Genomic DNA, 19,193 nt, shown 5'->3' on the forward strand with positions numbered 1-19,193 from the left:
AGACCCACTGAAGTTTGCAGGTTAGTAGGGGAATGCAAACAAAACAAACCCAAAAGGATAATCCGTCACAGGATGTACTTTGCCAGCTGTACTTTAGCTTTGATTCTGATAATACTTCCCAATATACCAGTATCCTTGAGATCTCCCTAGAATAGAGGGCTTGCTCTCCAAGCTTTGCTGAGAAGAGGGGACACACCACAGTTTGTGTGTCCAAATTAGATATGGCCAGATCCTTAGCTAATGTAAATCTGCATCGCTCCACTGATCTAGCCAAAGGTGTGCACTAATTATTCAGTGAGGTCCTGCTGCTTTGTCACAAGCCTAAGATGCCAACCCCTGTGTTATTTGGTTGCACCTCACACAGGATAGACTGGTACTACGTCTTCCTAAAAACAGGGAAGATCTTTTGCAAGCCTCCATAGCAACCAGCCCAAATTCCTCGAGAGAAACAGACAGACTAGTGTGGCAGGAGGTTCTACTGCCTGCAGTTAGTAGCCAGCCTCAACAAAGAGTGGCTCAAAGCTCAAAACATCTGGCACTTTATGCTGTTGGCAAACTCAGATGTTTCCTTAGGGCCGCTGGATCAGGATTAGTCCCATCTCTGTCAGGCCTGATCCAAACCCCATGATTTCCACTGACTTCAGCAGCCTCTGGATCAGGTCCATAGTGCCTGCCCAGCAATGACATCCAAAGCGCTAGCTTGAAACAGAGTCTTTATTGTATTCTGTTTGCATCTTACCGTATTTTAGGCTTAGCAGTGCCATGCAGGGAGCCTTTAGTAGTCCATGCAGGAGCAGCACTCTCGGGAACAACAGTTGCCCAATGCTTTCTCGGGGCCTTAGTGGTCTAGGACTCTGGAGGTTTAATATTCAGGCAAAGGTCATACAACATCCTCAACTCCAGGGTCTGGATTTTCTGTCAATCCCAGCCATCAGCTACCACCTTTTTACTGGCATCTCTCCTCTGCCCTCTGGTCAGTTAGGAGGGCACTTTAGCAGAATTAAAAACTGCACCCCACCTCCACCCTCTAGATAAAGTAAGAAGGCAGATCCGCTCAATCCTGGCAAGGAGATTCAGGTATCCTACTCAATGGTCTAGTTATATATATACACACACACACACATTATTGCACCTGACAAAAAGGCCAAGCAGAAACATGCAAAGCAGTGGGGTACATCCAGTGTCAACTTGCTGATGTTGGTATGGGAGGAACAAAAATTCTAGCACCAGGAACCCTGCTCCTCTACTCAATGTGACTGTCAACCAGACACAAGTCACATTTTTAGGCCCTGAGATTGTCCACTATCTGCTATCAGAGGTCAGCATTCAGAACTGGCTACTTGCAAGGACGTTACAAGTGATATCATCTGTACTAGATGTGACTTTGCCCTCCTCATGATCATTTCTGTCTTAAAGGGGGGGGGGGGCGAAAGCAATTGACATTTAAAAAAAAAGATCAGTTACTTTAGTCCACACCCCTAAATTTAAAACAAACAACAAACAAACGGAGAACACATGAGCGTCTAATGCTCCACGGAAATTAAAAACCAAAGGAAGCTAATATAAAGCTCTCTTTGAAAACAAAGAAAGCAGAGAAAAATCTTAAAAGCAAGCGTTGTCTTTAAATGATGCCTGTGAAGGGATTATAGAAAGGGATCCACGGAGTGAGCAGAGATATGAGCAGAAAATAAGTAGGTGAGATTTAGTTATGAAAAATGCAGACTAATACATCTAGGAGACTCGGCGAATCTGAGCCACGCATATTCAAGGGGAAGGAGAGAGCCAGTCAGTAGTAATGCTGAAAGAGACCTAAAACCCGAAAAGATGTGAGATTACAGTGGGAGATGGCAATAAAAAGGTCCGTTTAATTTTTGGGATGCATTCTCATACACACGTTATGGAGCAGGAGGCATCTCTAGTACAACGTCACCTGGAAATATTACATTCACTTCTGTGACCCTCAATACAAGCCAGGTTTATAGGCAAATTGCAGGGTGTCCAAAGAAGTGCAACAGGAATTATTAGGAAGCTGGGGGGACACTTTATTCTTTGTATTGCAATAGCTACTAGAGTCACCAGTCAGGGATCACGGTCCCAATGGTGCTAAGAACTGCACACTCCTTTAACAAGAAGATGGCCTCTGAGAGAACTAATTTATGTATAGCAACAGCTAATAGAATGGAGACATAAGTCTATAAAGATCTGAACGGTCTGAACTGCAAGGAGGCAGTGGAATTCTTTAGAGAAGTAAAAGGAAATATAAATAGGAGAAATTTGATTCAATTTAGGAAAGGGAAGTAGTCTTTTCTGATATTCAGCCTGTAACAATGAAGTCTATTAGATCGGATGAAGTATTGTCTGTGTACAGCAAGGAATGGCACATTGGCAGGAAGAATAGATGACTGTAACAGGGATTTTCCAGCTCAATTTCTGTGATCTGAATAAAAAAATTATACATGTGCACCACTGTTTATGGGCCCAATCCTGCAGCCCTGACACACATGACCAACGGGTGGGTACGCTGTTCACTAGTTTTGGCTAAAGGCAGTGGACAATATGGCCTTCACATTGCATGCTCCCAGCTCATTTGCCTTCAGAATCAGCCAGGCTGAACCCTCGCCTATTCCAGATACTTATTCATCATATGGGCCAAACTCTAACCATCGGCAGAAGAGGCCCTCAGGCCTGAACCAAAGCCCACTGTGATCAATGGCAAGACTCCCTATTGACTTTAAAGAATTAGGATTTAATCCGAAACCCATTGGATATAAACATGGGCTTTCCTTAAAAGGTTTTCTTCTAGATCCACTTCAGATGCTTTATACAATGTACTCTCTTGACACTGATTTTATAAATGAAACATTGGGTGTGGACACGCACGTGCGCACTCCCACCATCCCCTACATCTTCTGAGAATAAATCAGGGTGGATTTGATTTAAATCATGATTTAAATCACTAGTCAGGAAGACTCGATTTAATCATGGATTTCTATGTAAAAGTGCATTCTTGTTGGTTGTTATAACCTTAATACAGATTCTTCACAACTCGGAGATAGATGTAGGTTTCATTTTTAGAAGATACACACTATACATTTTTAAAGTGATTTATTTTGAAAACTTTTCAGATTAGTTTTACAGCTATATCAGAAAATGAATGATTGTTTGGTTAATTCATTTACCAAAGGTAATTGAAGCAGATATTTATGAAGTCATTGGGAGGTGAACTATCTCCAATTCAACAGGTTAATCATTAATATTTGGAGGATTTTTTTTGCCATGCTGTATTAGGAGGAGAACATCACCAGACAGGCATTTAAATTGTTTTATTTAACTAAAACAACAGCATTGTATTCTGGATTTTTCTCTACAACAGCAAACATATCATATTTTAACAAAACAAGCATTTTTTTAAAATCAGGTTTGGTTTTGTTAAAATTGTTTTTAACTAAAATAGTTAAATGTTTCCCATGGAAATATTTAAAAAAAAAAATTAAATCAACTGTCAGCCAGGTCAACATGAGAAACTTAAAATACTGCCCTCTGCAGCTAACTCAGTCATCTTCATCTTCTTTTTCCTGTTTGTTCATAATCTGGAAAAGAAAAACAAGCTTTCCTGCTTTTTCAGGTCCCAGACGATTTCTCAATTTGGAATGAATTAGTCCAAAGTAAGAAAATATTCTTTTTACACAGGCACAAGAAGCTTCTGCTGTTAAAAGTGAGATTACCACTTCAACAGTCTCTGAATCCAAGTGCCTAAGTGACTTCCACCAGTTCACTGGTGTGACTTTCTTTAAAATATCAGCAGCAAATGTATATTTCTTGAATGGTTCACCCTTAGCTCTGAAGTTGGTTATAGTTGGCATTATGGAGGAATGACTGCTGATGCATTTTATCAAAATCAAAAAAATCCCGATTTAAATTTAGAAAAATCTGATTTTTGATTTTTTTTTAAAAAAATCATTGATTTTTATCTACCCCGGAATAAATCCAAATCCTGATTCTCATTTACACCAAGGCCCCTTTGCACCACACTCGCAGTGCAGAGGTGCCTCCAAGTGGGCCTGACTCACCTACTGTCCTGCACATCCTGTCAGAGAATTGCAGTAAGGCCCATGATGAGGTGTGTACCCCACACAGGCAAGGAAATGGTTAAGGTGGGCCTTGTTATGCTACCTGGCTGTATCTGGACAGTGGGCCAGGTTTAAATAAATTTGAAACCCAGCTGGGGAAGGAGCTGGGTGATGACTGTAGAGAAAGGAAGCACCAATTAGAAGGGCACAGGGAGAGAGAAGAAACAAATTCTGCACTTTGGGGTTTGGTTTTGATTGCACAAAAATGTATCCCTTTCAAAACTGACACAATGTACACCTCAGATAACTCCCCACCCTTCCAACGTGGGAGAAGGACATGGTTATGCTGTGTGTATGTGACCCCTTTCCCCCCATATTTTCGTCACAGGAAGAAAAACATACTACACTATTTGGTTTACAGAGGGAAGTTCACGAGCTACCACTTTTTCCTGGAAAGAAAATTCCTTGCTTGTATATATTTCTTCCCATTATTTGTTTCCTAAAAGGGTGCGGATGATGATTGTAGAATTCCTAAGGCCATACTCACTAGAAATAAGCCAAAACAGTCAGATGTGACTTAAAGGTCAATGGACAACATTAAGTTATTCTCTCATTCTCTATTTCCTTCCAAAATGCCACTGGAAATAATACTTATGGAAGACCAGGAACTTCTATATTCTTTATAAACAATCATTAAAATGGGCATATTATTTTTGCCCCATTTTTATTTACTCAGGGTCTTGTATAGTGTGTAGAATGAATGCACCTAGTTGCTGTGCTGTGATTATTTATACTTTGCTTTTCTATAGAACCTTCTATAGAGAGGTCTCAAATGACTTGACAGACATTAGGTGAGGATCTGGCCTAATGTAAATCAGCTTAGGTCCATGGAAATTGATGTAGAGCCACAGAAATCGATCAGGGCTTGTCTATGTGGGGCAGCAATGACCACTAGCAATGGGCCAGCTAGCATGACCACTAGCTATGGGCCAGCTAGCATGTTGGTGCACTTTAGAAGTCACACCCATCTAGTCCATGTAGACAAGCTCTTAGTTGAGGATCTGACTAAGTCATACAGACAAAACCCCAATGCAGAGTAGGTATTAATATTCTCATTTTATGTAGGGAGGGGGGGAGGAATGATACATAACTGATCAGTCCAAGGTCTCTTGACTGCGTGAGACTACTTCCCCTCAAATATACAGAAGGGGAAAAGAGATGAAAATGTGCCACCCTTTATTAAAGTTTCTTCTGGCCTAAAATGTTGAACAAACTGTAACAACTATGTAGTGGCAAAAACCTGAACGAACGAAAGAGGATGTGCAACTGGGGCAGAGCTCACCATTGAAGATGGAGAGTCAGCAAGAGAGAGTGTCCCAAAGTTGAGGGTCTCTAAATGACAACGTCCTATTCACTCTTGAAAGCAGTGTTCAAGACACTAAGATGAAATGTCCCAATGGTGGCAGTGGACATTAAAGAAGGATATGGTCTCAAAACTAAGCATATACTTTTAAGAATAGCAAAAAATGGAGTTTTATTACAAGATGTACTCTCCTGCTAAACCACAGTAGAATAGTTTACACGATTACAGTAGGGAGGTGAAGTAACCCAATGGATAATTTAGCTTCATGGCATTCGGCCTGCACCTTGGGCCGCTGCAGTCAAAAGCCAAGTGTAAAGACGAATATGCATTCAGTTTAATGGTCCCACCTGTGTAACTAGCCAGATTTACACTCTAAATTTGATTCAAGAGAAGATACAGATTAGCTGAAAAGGTAAATGGAATTTGAGTTGAGGATCCCTGCAAATCAAGGCTGAAGCTGACTGGACAAAAAGCTCAGGTAGCAACATTTTGCAATGAAGTTCTTGATAATTTCTGTGTCTAATGCTGCAGTGGGCTTTCCACATTCAGTCAGCTCCTAAATATTATGGCTGTGGTTTTCCAAAGACATTAGTGATTTTTGTCAATACCCAACTGGAGACCACTTAAAAATGGCTCCCACTTTCAGAAAGTGGGTGGGTGGTTCAGCCCTTTATAAAAACAACGGACCTTTGAGGTGTTTCAAGATGAAAACCTCAGCCCGTCTTCCCATCATCCTCCCCCTCCAAATTCTTTTCTTTAAAAAGAAAAAGGCATTTGTAATACCCTTCTTCATTGGCCAGTATTAGGAAAAAAATATTTCAAATACCACTTTATGTAGATCAGTAAGTACCCTTTGCCTTACCTTCAGTAACCTAGAGACTATATATTTGGAGTGGTGAACTCCTCACATCAGAATTCAACTTGGCATTTTGATTTCTCTGCTCTTTCTCAAAACACTTGTGGCTTATATCAGATATAAAAACAAAACAGAAACACCTACTGCAAGCCAGCACATCTAACACAGAATATTTAATCAGGGTACCCTAAAACCTATCTGCTATCATTCAAGAAAGATCAATACAGGAGTCACTCTTTGAGACCATAAAGCCGTCTCGTTAAAGTGGAAAACCAGGGCTGACTGAACACAGAGAATGTCATCCTAGCCAAAGAAGGACCAGAAAGCATTGCTGTAGAATAGCCCAAACTGAATTTGAGGCAATTAGCATAGCCTCCTCACATGGCTCTGTGTGGATAGAATTCTTTCACCTGGAAGTATCATAATTCCTAGAGCTCCAATTCAGGGAAACATCTCTATTCATGAAAGCACTGAGGCACATGCTTTAACTCCCACTGAAGTCAGCGGAGTTAAGCAAATGTTTAAGTGTTTTACTGACCTGGGACCTAAAGGGCTGATCATACATTCACTGAAGCCAATGGCAAAGCTCCCATTAACTTTAACCGTGTGGGATCAGAACCTAGGCTAAGAGACTGACTCTGAATGGAGAGATCCTGTAGAACATCACAGAGGTGAAACCTGAAGGGTTCTCTAGATATGACTCAAAAAGCCTACGGAGTAATCACCTTTTTAAAAAAAAACTTCTAGAGAAAGAATATGGCACTTAAATTCAACAGCGTGGTTTAAAGAGAACCTATAGAAAGCTTATCACTTCCTATTCTATAGGACTTTCCCATATGCCATATTTTTTCATAGGAAACTAGGTAGATTCCTCTTTAGATTTAGTTTGTACAGAACCATGTGACATCCACTTATCCCAAAGCTCCCAGCCACAGAAGCCATTAAAAGGACTTTTATAAGCTATTTCAGTCGGCACCTAAATCACTGTCACACTGACCCCATACCCATCCACCTCTCACCCCACCCCCGCAACCCGAGACACAGGCAACCTCTAAGTTGCGTCGCAGCTTCATTGCTCTCATACTGCGCAGACATGCAGGATTGCCAACTCTGGCAATTTTATTGCCCATCTCACAATATATGATATTTCTCTTGAAGTACCAGCTCTTAGAGGTATGTGGTTATGTGAGAATATCAGCTTTCATGTTTCTAAGAAACGAATACAATTCTAGCTTTCATGGCTGTGCAGAAAAGCCTGCAAACATGACCTAGTTACACACAAAGGGCTCCGAAGCAGAAGAACCTCCCATTTTTAATCTCATGACTTTGGGGGGCCCTGACACATGATACAGTATTGGAGTGGGAGGTAAGTTTCTGGTAAGAGTAGCAAGTATAGAGTTCTCTAAACTGGTATTAATCTTCTCTAAGCCCTAGGCAGGGAGAGTGGTGTAACCAGTCTTGCTCAGTTTTTGTACACCCTGAAGCAATCTTATTCACTCTGACCATTGCACTTTGCTTCCCCAATTACTTGTTTTCAAATGCACAAAAAAAAAGAGAATAAAAGCCATTCACAGCACACCTTTCTACCCATCCAATCCACACAATGCAAAAGGTTTCGCCAAACAAGCACTACATAGGAATTCCATTAGACAGTGAAGGCAGCCTCTCCACTGGTAACGTGTCAGAGACAAAGCAGTTTCTGATTTGATGCTTTCCATATCTTCCTTCCCTCACCCCCAACCACCCTTTTTCATACTCACATGGCTGCTCTTAGTAGCTGTAGTTGAGGGGGATGGTTTTGCAGAGCAGTGTGTGTTTTCCAGCCTGACATGGAAGGCAATATATCATTACAAACAAGTTTTAACCAGTTCATTGGCTGAATTAAAGCCTTGTAGGGCCAGCTGTGCTTTGGCCAATGCATTGGTAAAACAACTGTGCAGTTGCAGGAGAAGAACGAAAACCGGGAGCTTTTCATCGCCCGCTGCACGGTTGAAAGAGAACCAGCATGAAGGTTCTAAGTAACCTCAAACCATTCAGGGACAGCAGGTTCCTAAATTAGGGACAAGAAGGAACTGGCAAGAAAGTGGAAGCCTCACACAGAGCCAAGCCTTACACTTTGCAGGGCAACAGACAACTGGGCCCAAGCCTCCAGGAAAAGGGGTAGGGAGTCAAGTGAGACAATCAGCAGCCTCCCTCTTCGTTCCTACCAGCAGCAGAAAATCGGATGGCGAGTTGATTCCTGGCAATCTAGCGTGGGGGTGAGGAACAGCCAGTGGACTGCAGAACCTGGAAAGGACAGGGAGCCCAAAAGAGCAGGGCTCCAAGTGGTTGCTTGCACATGGAAAGGGGCATTGTCCATTTAAATGTCACATTATTAAAACCAAACTACGAACAGCGCATTAGCTTATTAGAAGCGGAAGCATTTTTGAAAATCTAATTTACTTGTCATCCTCGGTACATTTCTCCCAGCAGGGCAATCAAAAACCAGCAAAGGCACTTTCACTTTCATCAGTAGTCACTTTCACTTTCAGTTAACATGGCTGGAACACTGCCACATTGGCCCTGCAAAAACAGCAGCTGGGCTGGGTTCTTTGTTTTGTTTTTCTTTAAAATGCTGCTTCCCATGGGAATATTTCTATTGATAGTAGGCTTTGTAAGAGCTATACTTATTTGCTAAGTCTAAATTCGTGGCCAAACAGACTTGATGGCATTGCCCCTTTAACGCTGACCTTGGGATACTTGTACATAAGAGAAGAATTTATAAATCCGGATAGTTATTGGAACATCTTGGAACAATTTTCTGTGTGCCAATATCCTTTTCCTTCACATCCCTCCTGAAAATCCATTTTGTCCACAAGGCCCTTCTATGCTCTGCCGCTACTCTTCAATTCGGGTTTCTGTCAGAACTGTTCCCCTGTGTATCCTTTTCTTATGGCCCCTGTTCTGCAGTTGGATCCAAGGCTGCCCAGAGCTTTGGCGATTCAGCTGCGGGTCCGGAGCTTTAAACTCTTCAAGGCATGGAATTTCTAAATCAGGATTGGATGTTTTTCTAAGAGAGAAGCTCTGGTTCAAACAGGAATTATTTCAGGGAAGTTCTGTGACCTGTGTTAGACAGGAGGGCAGAGTAGGTGATGACAGTGGTCCCTTCTGGCCTTGGAATCTGTGACTTGGGTGATTTAAGTATTTACCCAAAGTCCTAATTTTTAAAGGTGCTTAATTACTGTTGACTTTCAATGAGACTTAGGAGCCTCAGTGACTTAAGCGCTTTTGAAAATTATATCCTTTATCTTTTTGCATGTTTTAGAAAATGCCATATGTGCCCTTATGGCTCTCTCTAAGCAATATATGCAGTGCACAGACAATTACATACAAGAGTGTCAAGGTGTGGAACCGTTCTGGATTAGAAGGGGGTACCTTCAATTTACAGAAAGGGGGAAAGTAAGTACCCATCCCAATCAAAAACTTTAAATACCACAGCATGTTGAAAGATCAATAGATTGGGTTTTTTCGGGGTCTGACATAAGTTTCCTACTCACCACCTTCCTTTATAGCTCAACCTCTCTGCAAAATTTATGTCAAGTTATTCTACCCGCTAATGATGTCATAGACTAATTACATAAATTCTGGGAGGTGGGGCAGTGGAGGTGGGGTATTAAGCTTACATGTAAGAACAATTTTTTAACCAGAGGCAAGATTGTGAGCACTGCTGAGAGCTATTAGAGATGGGGAGCTGTCCCACAGTTTCAGCAGATATCAGTCCAACGAACATAGGAAATTAAACACCGGAAATATAGTGTAGTACGTCTCAGAAGGAGCTAGCTATGTCAGGTCTGCATCACTGCAGTGTCTGTGCACCTCCCAGTCTTTATCCTCACAACTCCCCTGGGCGCTAGGGCAGTGCTGTTATCCCCACTGTACAGATGGGGAACTGAGGCACAGAGAGATTAAGTGACTTGCCGAAGGTCACACAGAAAGCCTGTGGTGGAGCAGAAATTGAACACAGGCCTCACACAGGCTCTCACACTCACCACTGGACCATCCTTCCTTACAAGCTAATGTTGGGCATATAATGGCTGATAGTCTACATAGGGCCTGATCTGCTGCCACTCCCTCTTCCGTAGGTTGTAGGCACTGCCCCAAGGGCTTGCAACCTGTCTCTTGCCGTGTTGCCACCTTGGGTAACTTCACTGAGTCTCAGAACATGTGGTGTGTTTTCTTAAAGCTCCAGCTCGTGGAATCATGTAATTATCTGAGAATCTCAGTGTGCAAAGAATATATAAAAAATTAAGCCCACGACAGAAAGGCAGTTAACTTCAACACTGTAGGGTCAAGGGCATAGCGCGCCTTTACAAAACATTTGGGTTAAACACACGCATTCTCCAACTAAGTCAAAATCAGGGGAGGGTGGGGGAGAGAAGGAGCTCTTTCCTCAACAGATTTTAGTTACTGGGCCAACTGAACTCCTTAGTCCTGACCCCAAACACACATTCATTCTAACCAAGATGACGGCTGATATCATTAGCAGACACTAATGGAGACTTAGGAAATGGACACTTTCTGGGAGAACTTTAAGGTTCAAGGCAGGGGGTAGAAATCGCAGAAATGACGCTCGTTGTTCCCGGGCCGTGCCTGCCCACTCCTACTAGAAAGGATGGAGTGGGTACGTTTTGCAGGTTTATAGAAGAAGCTGTAGCATAGGATGATAGTCATAAGGCACCTGTAAGTACCGGGGGGTGTTAAGGAGAGAGAGAGAGTGAGAGCACCACCATTCTTACAAAGCTCCATTATCACCTGTTTGGTTTGGCTTTATGGTCCTGATCCAGTGTCCATTGCAGTCCATGGAAAAACTCTCATGGACTCCAGTTGGCTTTGAATTACCCCCTTTGTGGATGAGGGCCAACTGTCCAAGTGCGACAGGCTTAACCTGGAATAAAATCTGTATCTTCTACTCTGTCACTTAATTTACTGAACCCTAATGCCGTACTCTCCTGAGAAGATGAACAAGCTGCCTTCTTCTCTATAACAAAGAATTAAAAATAACTTTATATTGTTACAGATTTAAATGGAAGCTGCTTCCTCCCCATGTCCCTGTGAAATATGTGCTAATAGAGAATAGGGTTCCCCTCAATGGAGAACCATGTAATAAGGCCTCAAAGGATTCAACAATATACAGAAAAATATTAAAGACAATTCACCTCCAGCCTGAAAAGCCAAAATGTGAAGCTATAACTGCATGGAACTGATAATCTGCTGCCATTTCAAAATGATAGTACCTCTTTGTAGTCTGTGTTTATTGTGTATGTGCGCGTGTGTGTATTGAGAGTGAGAGAAAGAGACGGTTAAGTATATATACACAATCTCATATTACAATAGGTTACATATATATGTGTGTTTCAGAGTAGCAGCCGTGTTAGTCTGTATCCGCAAAAAGAAAAGGAGGACTTCTGGCACCTTAGAGACTAATAAATTTATTTGAGCATAAGCTTTCGTGAGCTACAGCTCACTTCATCGGATGCATGCAGTGGAAAATACAGTGGGGAGATTTTATATATACACAGAACATGAAACAATGGGTGTTACCATACACACTGTAACGAGAGTGATCAGGTAAGGTGAGCTATTACCAGCAGGAGAGAAAAAGAGCCTTTTGTAGTGATAATCAAGGTGGGCCATTTCCAGCAGTTGACAAGAACGTGTGAGGAACAGTAGGGAGGGGAAACAAACATGGGGAAATAGTTTTACTTTGTGTAATGACACATCCACTCCCAGTCTTTATTCAAGCCTAATGTAATGGTGTCCAGTTTGCAAATTAATTCCAATCCAGCAGTCTCTCGTTGGAGTTTTTTTTCTCTCTTGCTGGTAATAGCTCACCTTACCTGATCACTCTTGTTAAAAGAAAAGGAGGACTTGTGGCACCTTAGAGACTAACCAATTTATTAGAGCATAAGCTTTCGTGAGCTACAGCTCACTTCCTCAGATGCATATCGTGGAATATTGAGTTTCCACGATATGCATCTGAGGAAGTGAGCTGTAGCTCACGAAAGCTTATGCTCTAATAAATTGGTTAGTCTCTAAGGTGCCACAAGTCCTCCTTTTCTTTTTGCGAATACAGACTAACACGGCTGCTACTCTGACTCTTGTTAAAGTGTCTATGGTAACACCCACTGTTTCATGTTCTCTGCATATATAAAATCTCCCCACTGTAGTTTCCACGGTATGCATCCGATGAAGTGAGCTGTAGCTCACGAAAGCTTATGCTCAAATAAATTTGTTAGTCTCTACGGTGCCACAAGTACTCCTTATATATATATATATATATATATATATATATGTATGTGTATGTGTGTACGTGTGTATATATATATATATAGTTTCCATATTATTTTTTTTAAAAGCACAAATACTCATTTGATTTTATGACCATGAGCTTCCACTTTAAAAAAAATATGCATTTTGTAATTGTATCTTTTTAACTATACTAAATAATAGAAAATATTTTCTTATTTAGTACTTACACTATTAAAAGAAATACATTTACCCAATCTGAAGATCAGACCCAAGTCACACATTAAATCAGCTATTTTACCCTTTTTATGGGGTTTGCAGGTCTCCTTTGTGTCTCTACACATTTATACCAGCAATACTAAATGCCAAGAAGTAATAACATAAAGCAATGTTTTCTGTAACTAAGGAATGCAGAAAATGATATGAACAGTGGCTCCAGTTTGCTGATTTGATTTTTTGTAATTTTGGGGGGGGGGGGGTTTACAGGAGCCTGTTTTCAGTTCATTTAGCAGACAGTGAGCCTGTATACCGGTATTGAACATGGCTCACAGTCCAAATACATTGCATCACACATGTGGCTGTTCTTGGAAGTCAACCATTTCTGCAAGTTATCCTCAGGAGGCCTGATGTACTATAAGCACTTAGAAATGTGTTTCACTGTGACTGGAACCAAGATGAAATAGCAATATTAGAAGAGATGGTTTAGTTTATGTAGTGGCCATTAAACTAGAACAATGAGGACAGTGGGGAGGTAGGAACATTCTACAATGTAATTTATTCCTTTCCAGTAGCAGTGGAAGTTTTTCCTTCAGGCCTGAAACTGACCCCATCTGCCAAATATAAATCAGAATCAACAACTAACAGAGTTCTGCTAGATTAGTCACATCATAATAAAATACTGCACTTACACAGCACAAGGATCTCAAAGCACTTTCCTGGTATTAAACTATTTAGCCTCACAATGCCCCAGTGAGTATTATTAAGTATTATCATCACTCATTTAACAGAGAGGAAAACATTGGCACAAAGATTTGCTCAAGGTCACACTGGGGGACAGAGGAAGGGTGTCTACAGCAGAGCCAACCCTCCCCCCAGATCTCTTGAGTCCTAGTCCTATGTCTCAACTCATCCTTTCTTCCTGTTCTAGTGTAAGAGGAACCAAAGCTTAGTTCATCTAAGAACTAATGAATCATCCCAGAGAGAAGGAATTCAAATCAGAGTATAAGCATCAGCCCCTATGTTTGGAACCATAGTTCTTTTTATCAGAAGAAGAGATCCTGTTTCCAGTCCTCCTGGCCAACAGGATCTATGACCCCACCCCTGACAAAACCTGGGAGAATGGGAAGGGCTTGACACCCAAACTCTGCTAATTGCAGAATTCCCCTGGAAGCGTGAGGCCATAAGCATGGAGACCCTGTGCCTCAGCCCATCCTCCAGGCTCCCCATCTCTGACAGCAGGGGTCCACTTTAGTCACATTTCCAAAGTCTTCCATTCCAGAGGCTATCCCTTGGGGTCTTCCTTTAAGGGGATGAGGGGCCTTGTAGAAAAAGGAATGCAGCCCCAGGCTGTTCCCTGACTCTTTCCCCACTAGTGGATCCTGCACCCTGGGAAGTTCTTCCTAAGGCCCAAAGAAGGAAGGGGTGGTTGTCATGGGGCAGCGGATGCCTCCTTCCAATGGAGGTGCACATCTGCTAGTGGATGATCCCCTCTGCACACAGCTCACCTAGTCCTTTGTCTTCACAGGATCAGGCAGATCCTTCCGAACCCCTTCCCTCCACTGGGGGTAACATGCTGTGGATCAAAGGCACCTCCTGGCCTTTTATTGTTTGAAACACACTTTTCACAGCCTCTACAGCTCTCATTCGATATTCCAAGAGTGCCAGAGCTGGTGAATACCTCACCATAACAGTGCACGTGAACCCAGCGTTCTTTACAGCATAGGACAGGCAGGGAGGATTCATGCCGGCTCAGGCTTCCCCCTCTGAACAGGCTCCTAAGTCATAGGAATGGATACCAAGGAAGGGGGTTCAAATGAGAGCCACAGCGACACACTAGCGGGCCATTTACAGAATCTGTCTGAGCTACCAGGCAGTTGAAAGACACCCTGGGCCTGATTTTTAAACATTCTGAGCCCCTACCACATCTATTGTCGGTGCAATAACAATATCATGGTAACTGGTGGTCCAGATCCTGCATTCCTTGCTCAGGCAAAATTCCCATTGATCTGAGGGGAGTTTTGCCTGACCAAAAGATCAGGCCTGAAGGAACTGCAACATTAGTTAACAAGAATTAGGGACCAAAGATTACACCCCCACATAAAAATGTACATGAAAATAACCTGAACACACAGTACCTTCAGATTCCATCTTAAATTTCAAACACACAAGCCTTCCCATGTTTACAGTTCAAGCTATGTTCTCCCCCCCTTGAAATCCACACATATAAATACATTTTTAATCGCCTCCTACCAAAAATCTGTTCATTTTGCACTTACAGGTTGGGCTGTCTAATGACTGTCCTATTTTAACTTCCAACGGTAATTAAGAGAAGCACAGATACGAAACTTCCTCTCACTTCTGTTGTGGGGGAGGAGGAGGGGAGATCAGTTGAGTGCATGCAAGTGTTTAGCAACCAGCCTGAGCCGTCACTGCAATTAGTGATGCACATTTCATAATCGGAAACACTAGCAGTTGCATGCAACTGTCCCTACTATACACTTCATCAAGCAGTCACAAAACACTAGGCCAAACTAGGGACAAAAGGAAGAAGGTTGTGTCAACAATTTCAGGTAGCTTTAGGGTAACACTATCAACAGCCCAGATGTGTCTTTATAGTATAGAAGGAGATATCACTCACAAGGAGTTTTTAAACTGGCACCCACTAACTTCTCTACCACCAGTGTTATAAGAATGTTAAACAAGAAACAACTTTTGCTGACAATGTGATAAAGAATCTTGCTCTTCACCCTCACAACCATACTGTTGCCCTCTTAAATGATACTAGAATAATCTTCCAAAACACAGCTGCACTGCTGGTGGAAGAGGTAATATTCTGGATCGTTACTGTAGTATTTATATCGCACCGGGTTTTCATTTGAAGATGTTAGAATGATCAATTCAAGAGCTTTCATTTAAAATTAAGGCTGCTACTTTACATTCTTGGGGGGCTCCATGAAATGGATTACTGCCCAGGAAGAGGAGAGGAAAAGACAGACTTTACTAGTTAGCTGTCTCCCAAAAGCAAGGTCTCCAGATTACCACTTTTAAAGGGAAACAAATGGAAAACACACACACACACACACACACAAGCTTTTTAACCTAAGATTATGACTGAAAGAGATTAGGAAGAAAAAACACCTCCCTTTTTCAGTTGGTTTACTTTGTACATTTTTACACCTTGTGCATCACTCAGTTTCACTGTTCCCTGTGTCAGCCAGGTTTCCCCCAGTTGCTTGCATGGAGACTTCACACAGCAACAGGGGAGGAAAAACATTATAAAAATAGGATGTACTATAAAACAACAAGAATTGGCCAGGGGACTGAGGGGAGGAGGTAGCACGTGAAAAAGGTTTTAGCTCCTTTCCTAAAAATTGGCTAGATTTTTTAAGTGATTGTGTTCCTTTAAAATGTAGCTCTCACAAGAGGATTGCTTTGATACACTATTGCAGAAAGTGAAATGCTTCCCTTCCTTGTATGAAGTCAGGCAGCAGTAGACAAAGTATCACATACAGTATCTGCCTTAGGCATGCTGGCTATGTCAACAGATTATCTCACATTGAACTGTCTAGACTGTTATTAATATGCAACTGATTCAACAGCAAGGACAATGCAGAATTAAATGGGGATTCTAAAATGAAATCATATTAACCTCTTCAGTTTAATTTAGCATGTTAAAAGTCTAAAGGAAACCAGATGTGACCATCACCGAGGTGCAGACTGAATATTAACAACAAAAAAGTGTTTCCCCCTTTGGAGTATTAAGCAAAGTTGGACTGTCCAGTTGCGAATGAAGTCTGAAAATGTTTGCCCTGTGGCTGCCAGTAAGCCTTTCATAAAAGAAAGCTGAAGCCAAAATAATTTTACTAGGTAAATCTCCCAAGTATCCAAGCACAGCCAAGTAGGTAGCAGTGCCACAGATTGTCCTGGAGTCCTATCATCCACCCAGAAACAAAAACAAAAAATCCTACTGCCCACTTACTAGAGAACTAACACACACTAGCCTTGTGCTGGCAAATACTGCACTGGATCAGTGCAAAATGAAATCCAGCCCTCATTAGTCTTAACCTGCTTCTGTCCTGGGGTATAAGTTACATTAGCACCACATGCCATTCTGCCCACACCTGACCATTCATATAGACTTGTCGATTTTTTTAAGAGACACTAATTTACAGAATGTTGACAATCTGACTAACCTGTAATCATATCAAGCAATACAGTAGCTTAGCTCTTCTCCTGCTATAAGGAGGAGTCCCCTGTTTTTTCCTCCAGTAGATAGTTATTTAGGGTCAGTTTGCATTTGGGCTGGTCATGACTTTTACACATCTTGCCCATTTCTCTACAAACTACTCTTCCCCTTGATATTATTTAGGCATGTCACCCATCACTTTTAATGTATCCATAATACCAGATTGCCACCTTCAGAAGTACTCCAGTTCCTTCTGCATATTAACCCTATAGTGTCTCAATGCACCCTGGTGGCTGAAACCAGCCTGAAGTGTTATTGTCTTAAGCCAGTTTAAGATACAAAAACAAGTTTCATCTGTCCAGAACAATTGAAAAAGAAGTCATCTTTCTTACTCCAGATTTCACTGACTGTATTTTGCTATTGATACCATTTCCACCCCCAGCGCATCTCTAAATTAAGGTAGGATTTTTATTGACACATACTAATTACCTGAAAAAAAGAATGATCTATTCAGCTTCCACCAGCTGCCAGTTGTCAACACTGGCTGGAACAAGTGAGCAAAGAACAAAAAAAAAATCACTAAGCTTTACAAATAATCATAAAAAACAAAACCCAAAGAATTTCACCGGATCTGAGATACTGCCTGGTGTGTTTATATGACTGAATGCAGACAGCTTTGAATGGACGGCTCTGTCTCTTATTGCAAAAAAAAAAAAAAAAAAAAAAAATTAAGGTGTTAGCCCCGCACAGAAAAAAACCTCCAAATTAAGTATTAAAGAAAAATAAAATAAAATCAGAAATGCAGCCTCGACGCACCGACTGTCTGCACTTAAAAGATTTACAGGAGTAATTTAAATGGTTCACCTGCTGCCAGTTTTCCTCCAAGGATGGCAAAGCTGAGAAGTAGCCGGTGTCGTGGACAAGCTGTAGTTCCTGGAATATACTATAACTAGCCAACACATCCATGCTGCTGCTGAGCAAAACCCTTTTGTTTTGTTTTGTGTTTGTTTGTTTGTGGTGGGGTTTTGTTTGTGATCATAAAAAACAACAATAGATCCAATGTCCCTTTTTTTGTTTTGTTTTGTTTCTGTCACACTGTAAAAAAAAATCAATTCAGGAAAGAGAGGGGAGGAAAAAAAAAACCCCAGTGAGAATGGCTAGATGCACCCAATATGTACAGTGCAAACAGCAGCCAGCAAAAGCGGGGGGACTCTTCCACTTGTAGTAAATGCAAGTCCCTTCCAGGGGTCTAATCACTCCACTTCTTGGACCAGGAAGGGGGAATGCAAACTCCCTGACACGAAACTGCCATCTATTTCTGCATTGCTGCTCGCTGCTCAATGCAATCTTTGCTCTTTATTTTTGGGAGGTTGCATTTTTTTTCTCGCGATCGCTTTTTTTCTCAGCCCCCATTGCCCCCCCCTTTCAAAGCCAATCCCCCCCCCTCAATCCTGCAAGCTCAGAGCCCCCCCCCCCTTCTCTTCGTCCCCCTCCCCTCCCATCTTTCCTCCGCGCAGCCGTCAGCTCTTGAAGGAAGCTGTCCATTAAGACAACGCGTGACCATGTAAGGCGAAGAGGGGGTGGTGGGGGGAGCCCATGAAGTCACTGAAGCCCAATGAAGGCCAAAGAGAAGGGGCCGGAGGCGGAGCCTGGCACGGAAGGGCCCTGCGGATTGGATGGGGGTTGATCTCCCCGCTGCCTTACAAGGCAGTGTAAGGCGAGCTATTTTTAGAGGGCTATATAAGGGGCGCACGGCTGCGCGCGCCTGCCCGGGGACCGGAGAGGGGGTGGCGCAGGGCCGCGCGCCCTGGCTCTGGGAGGTTTGCAAAGCGAGCCCCGCACGCACGCTGCGGGCAGTCCGTAAAGCGACGCGGCGGGTCGGAGCTCTCCCGGGGCCCGGCTCCCCAGCGAGCGGGGCAAGCAGCGTGGACACACAAGGACCCACAACAGAGGCGTGACCCCCCCCCCACCCCCTCGCTCCCCGTCCCACAAAGGGGCTGTGCAATCCGCAGCCTAGCGTGGCATCTTAATGGCAAACCCACAAAGGTTTCGGGGAGAAGGGCTTGCTCGTTAGTGACCATTGTAAGCAGAAAAACGCTGCCCTTTAGGGCACAAGGCGCAGCCGGGAGGCGAGGGCAAAACTCCCTGCGCCGAGGGAAATAGGAGCTGGTTTCTTTTAGTCAGATGTCTTGTTCCGCCCCCGGGGGGGGGCTA

General features: G+C 42.6%; 1 protein-coding gene across 2 annotated transcripts in view; it reads right to left on the reverse strand.

Moving 5' to 3' along the window:
- Positions 1-18,371, reverse strand: part of KLF7 (KLF transcription factor 7) — a 66,877-nt gene extending 48,506 nt beyond the window's left edge. For both annotated transcript variants that reach the window (XM_084643810.1, XM_084643809.1), the window contains exon 1: positions 17,844-18,371. In XM_084643810.1, coding sequence (XP_084499936.1) covers positions 17,844-17,945 — 102 coding nt within the window. In that variant the 5' untranslated portion in view covers positions 17,946-18,371. The remainder of the gene's footprint in view (positions 1-17,843) is intronic.
- Positions 18,372-19,193: the final 822 nt, after the last annotated feature.

This window comes from Lepidochelys olivacea (genome assembly GCF_965140295.1).
Source record: "Lepidochelys olivacea isolate rLepOli2 genome assembly, chromosome: 11".
NCBI lineage: Eukaryota > Metazoa > Chordata > Testudines > Cheloniidae > Lepidochelys > Lepidochelys olivacea.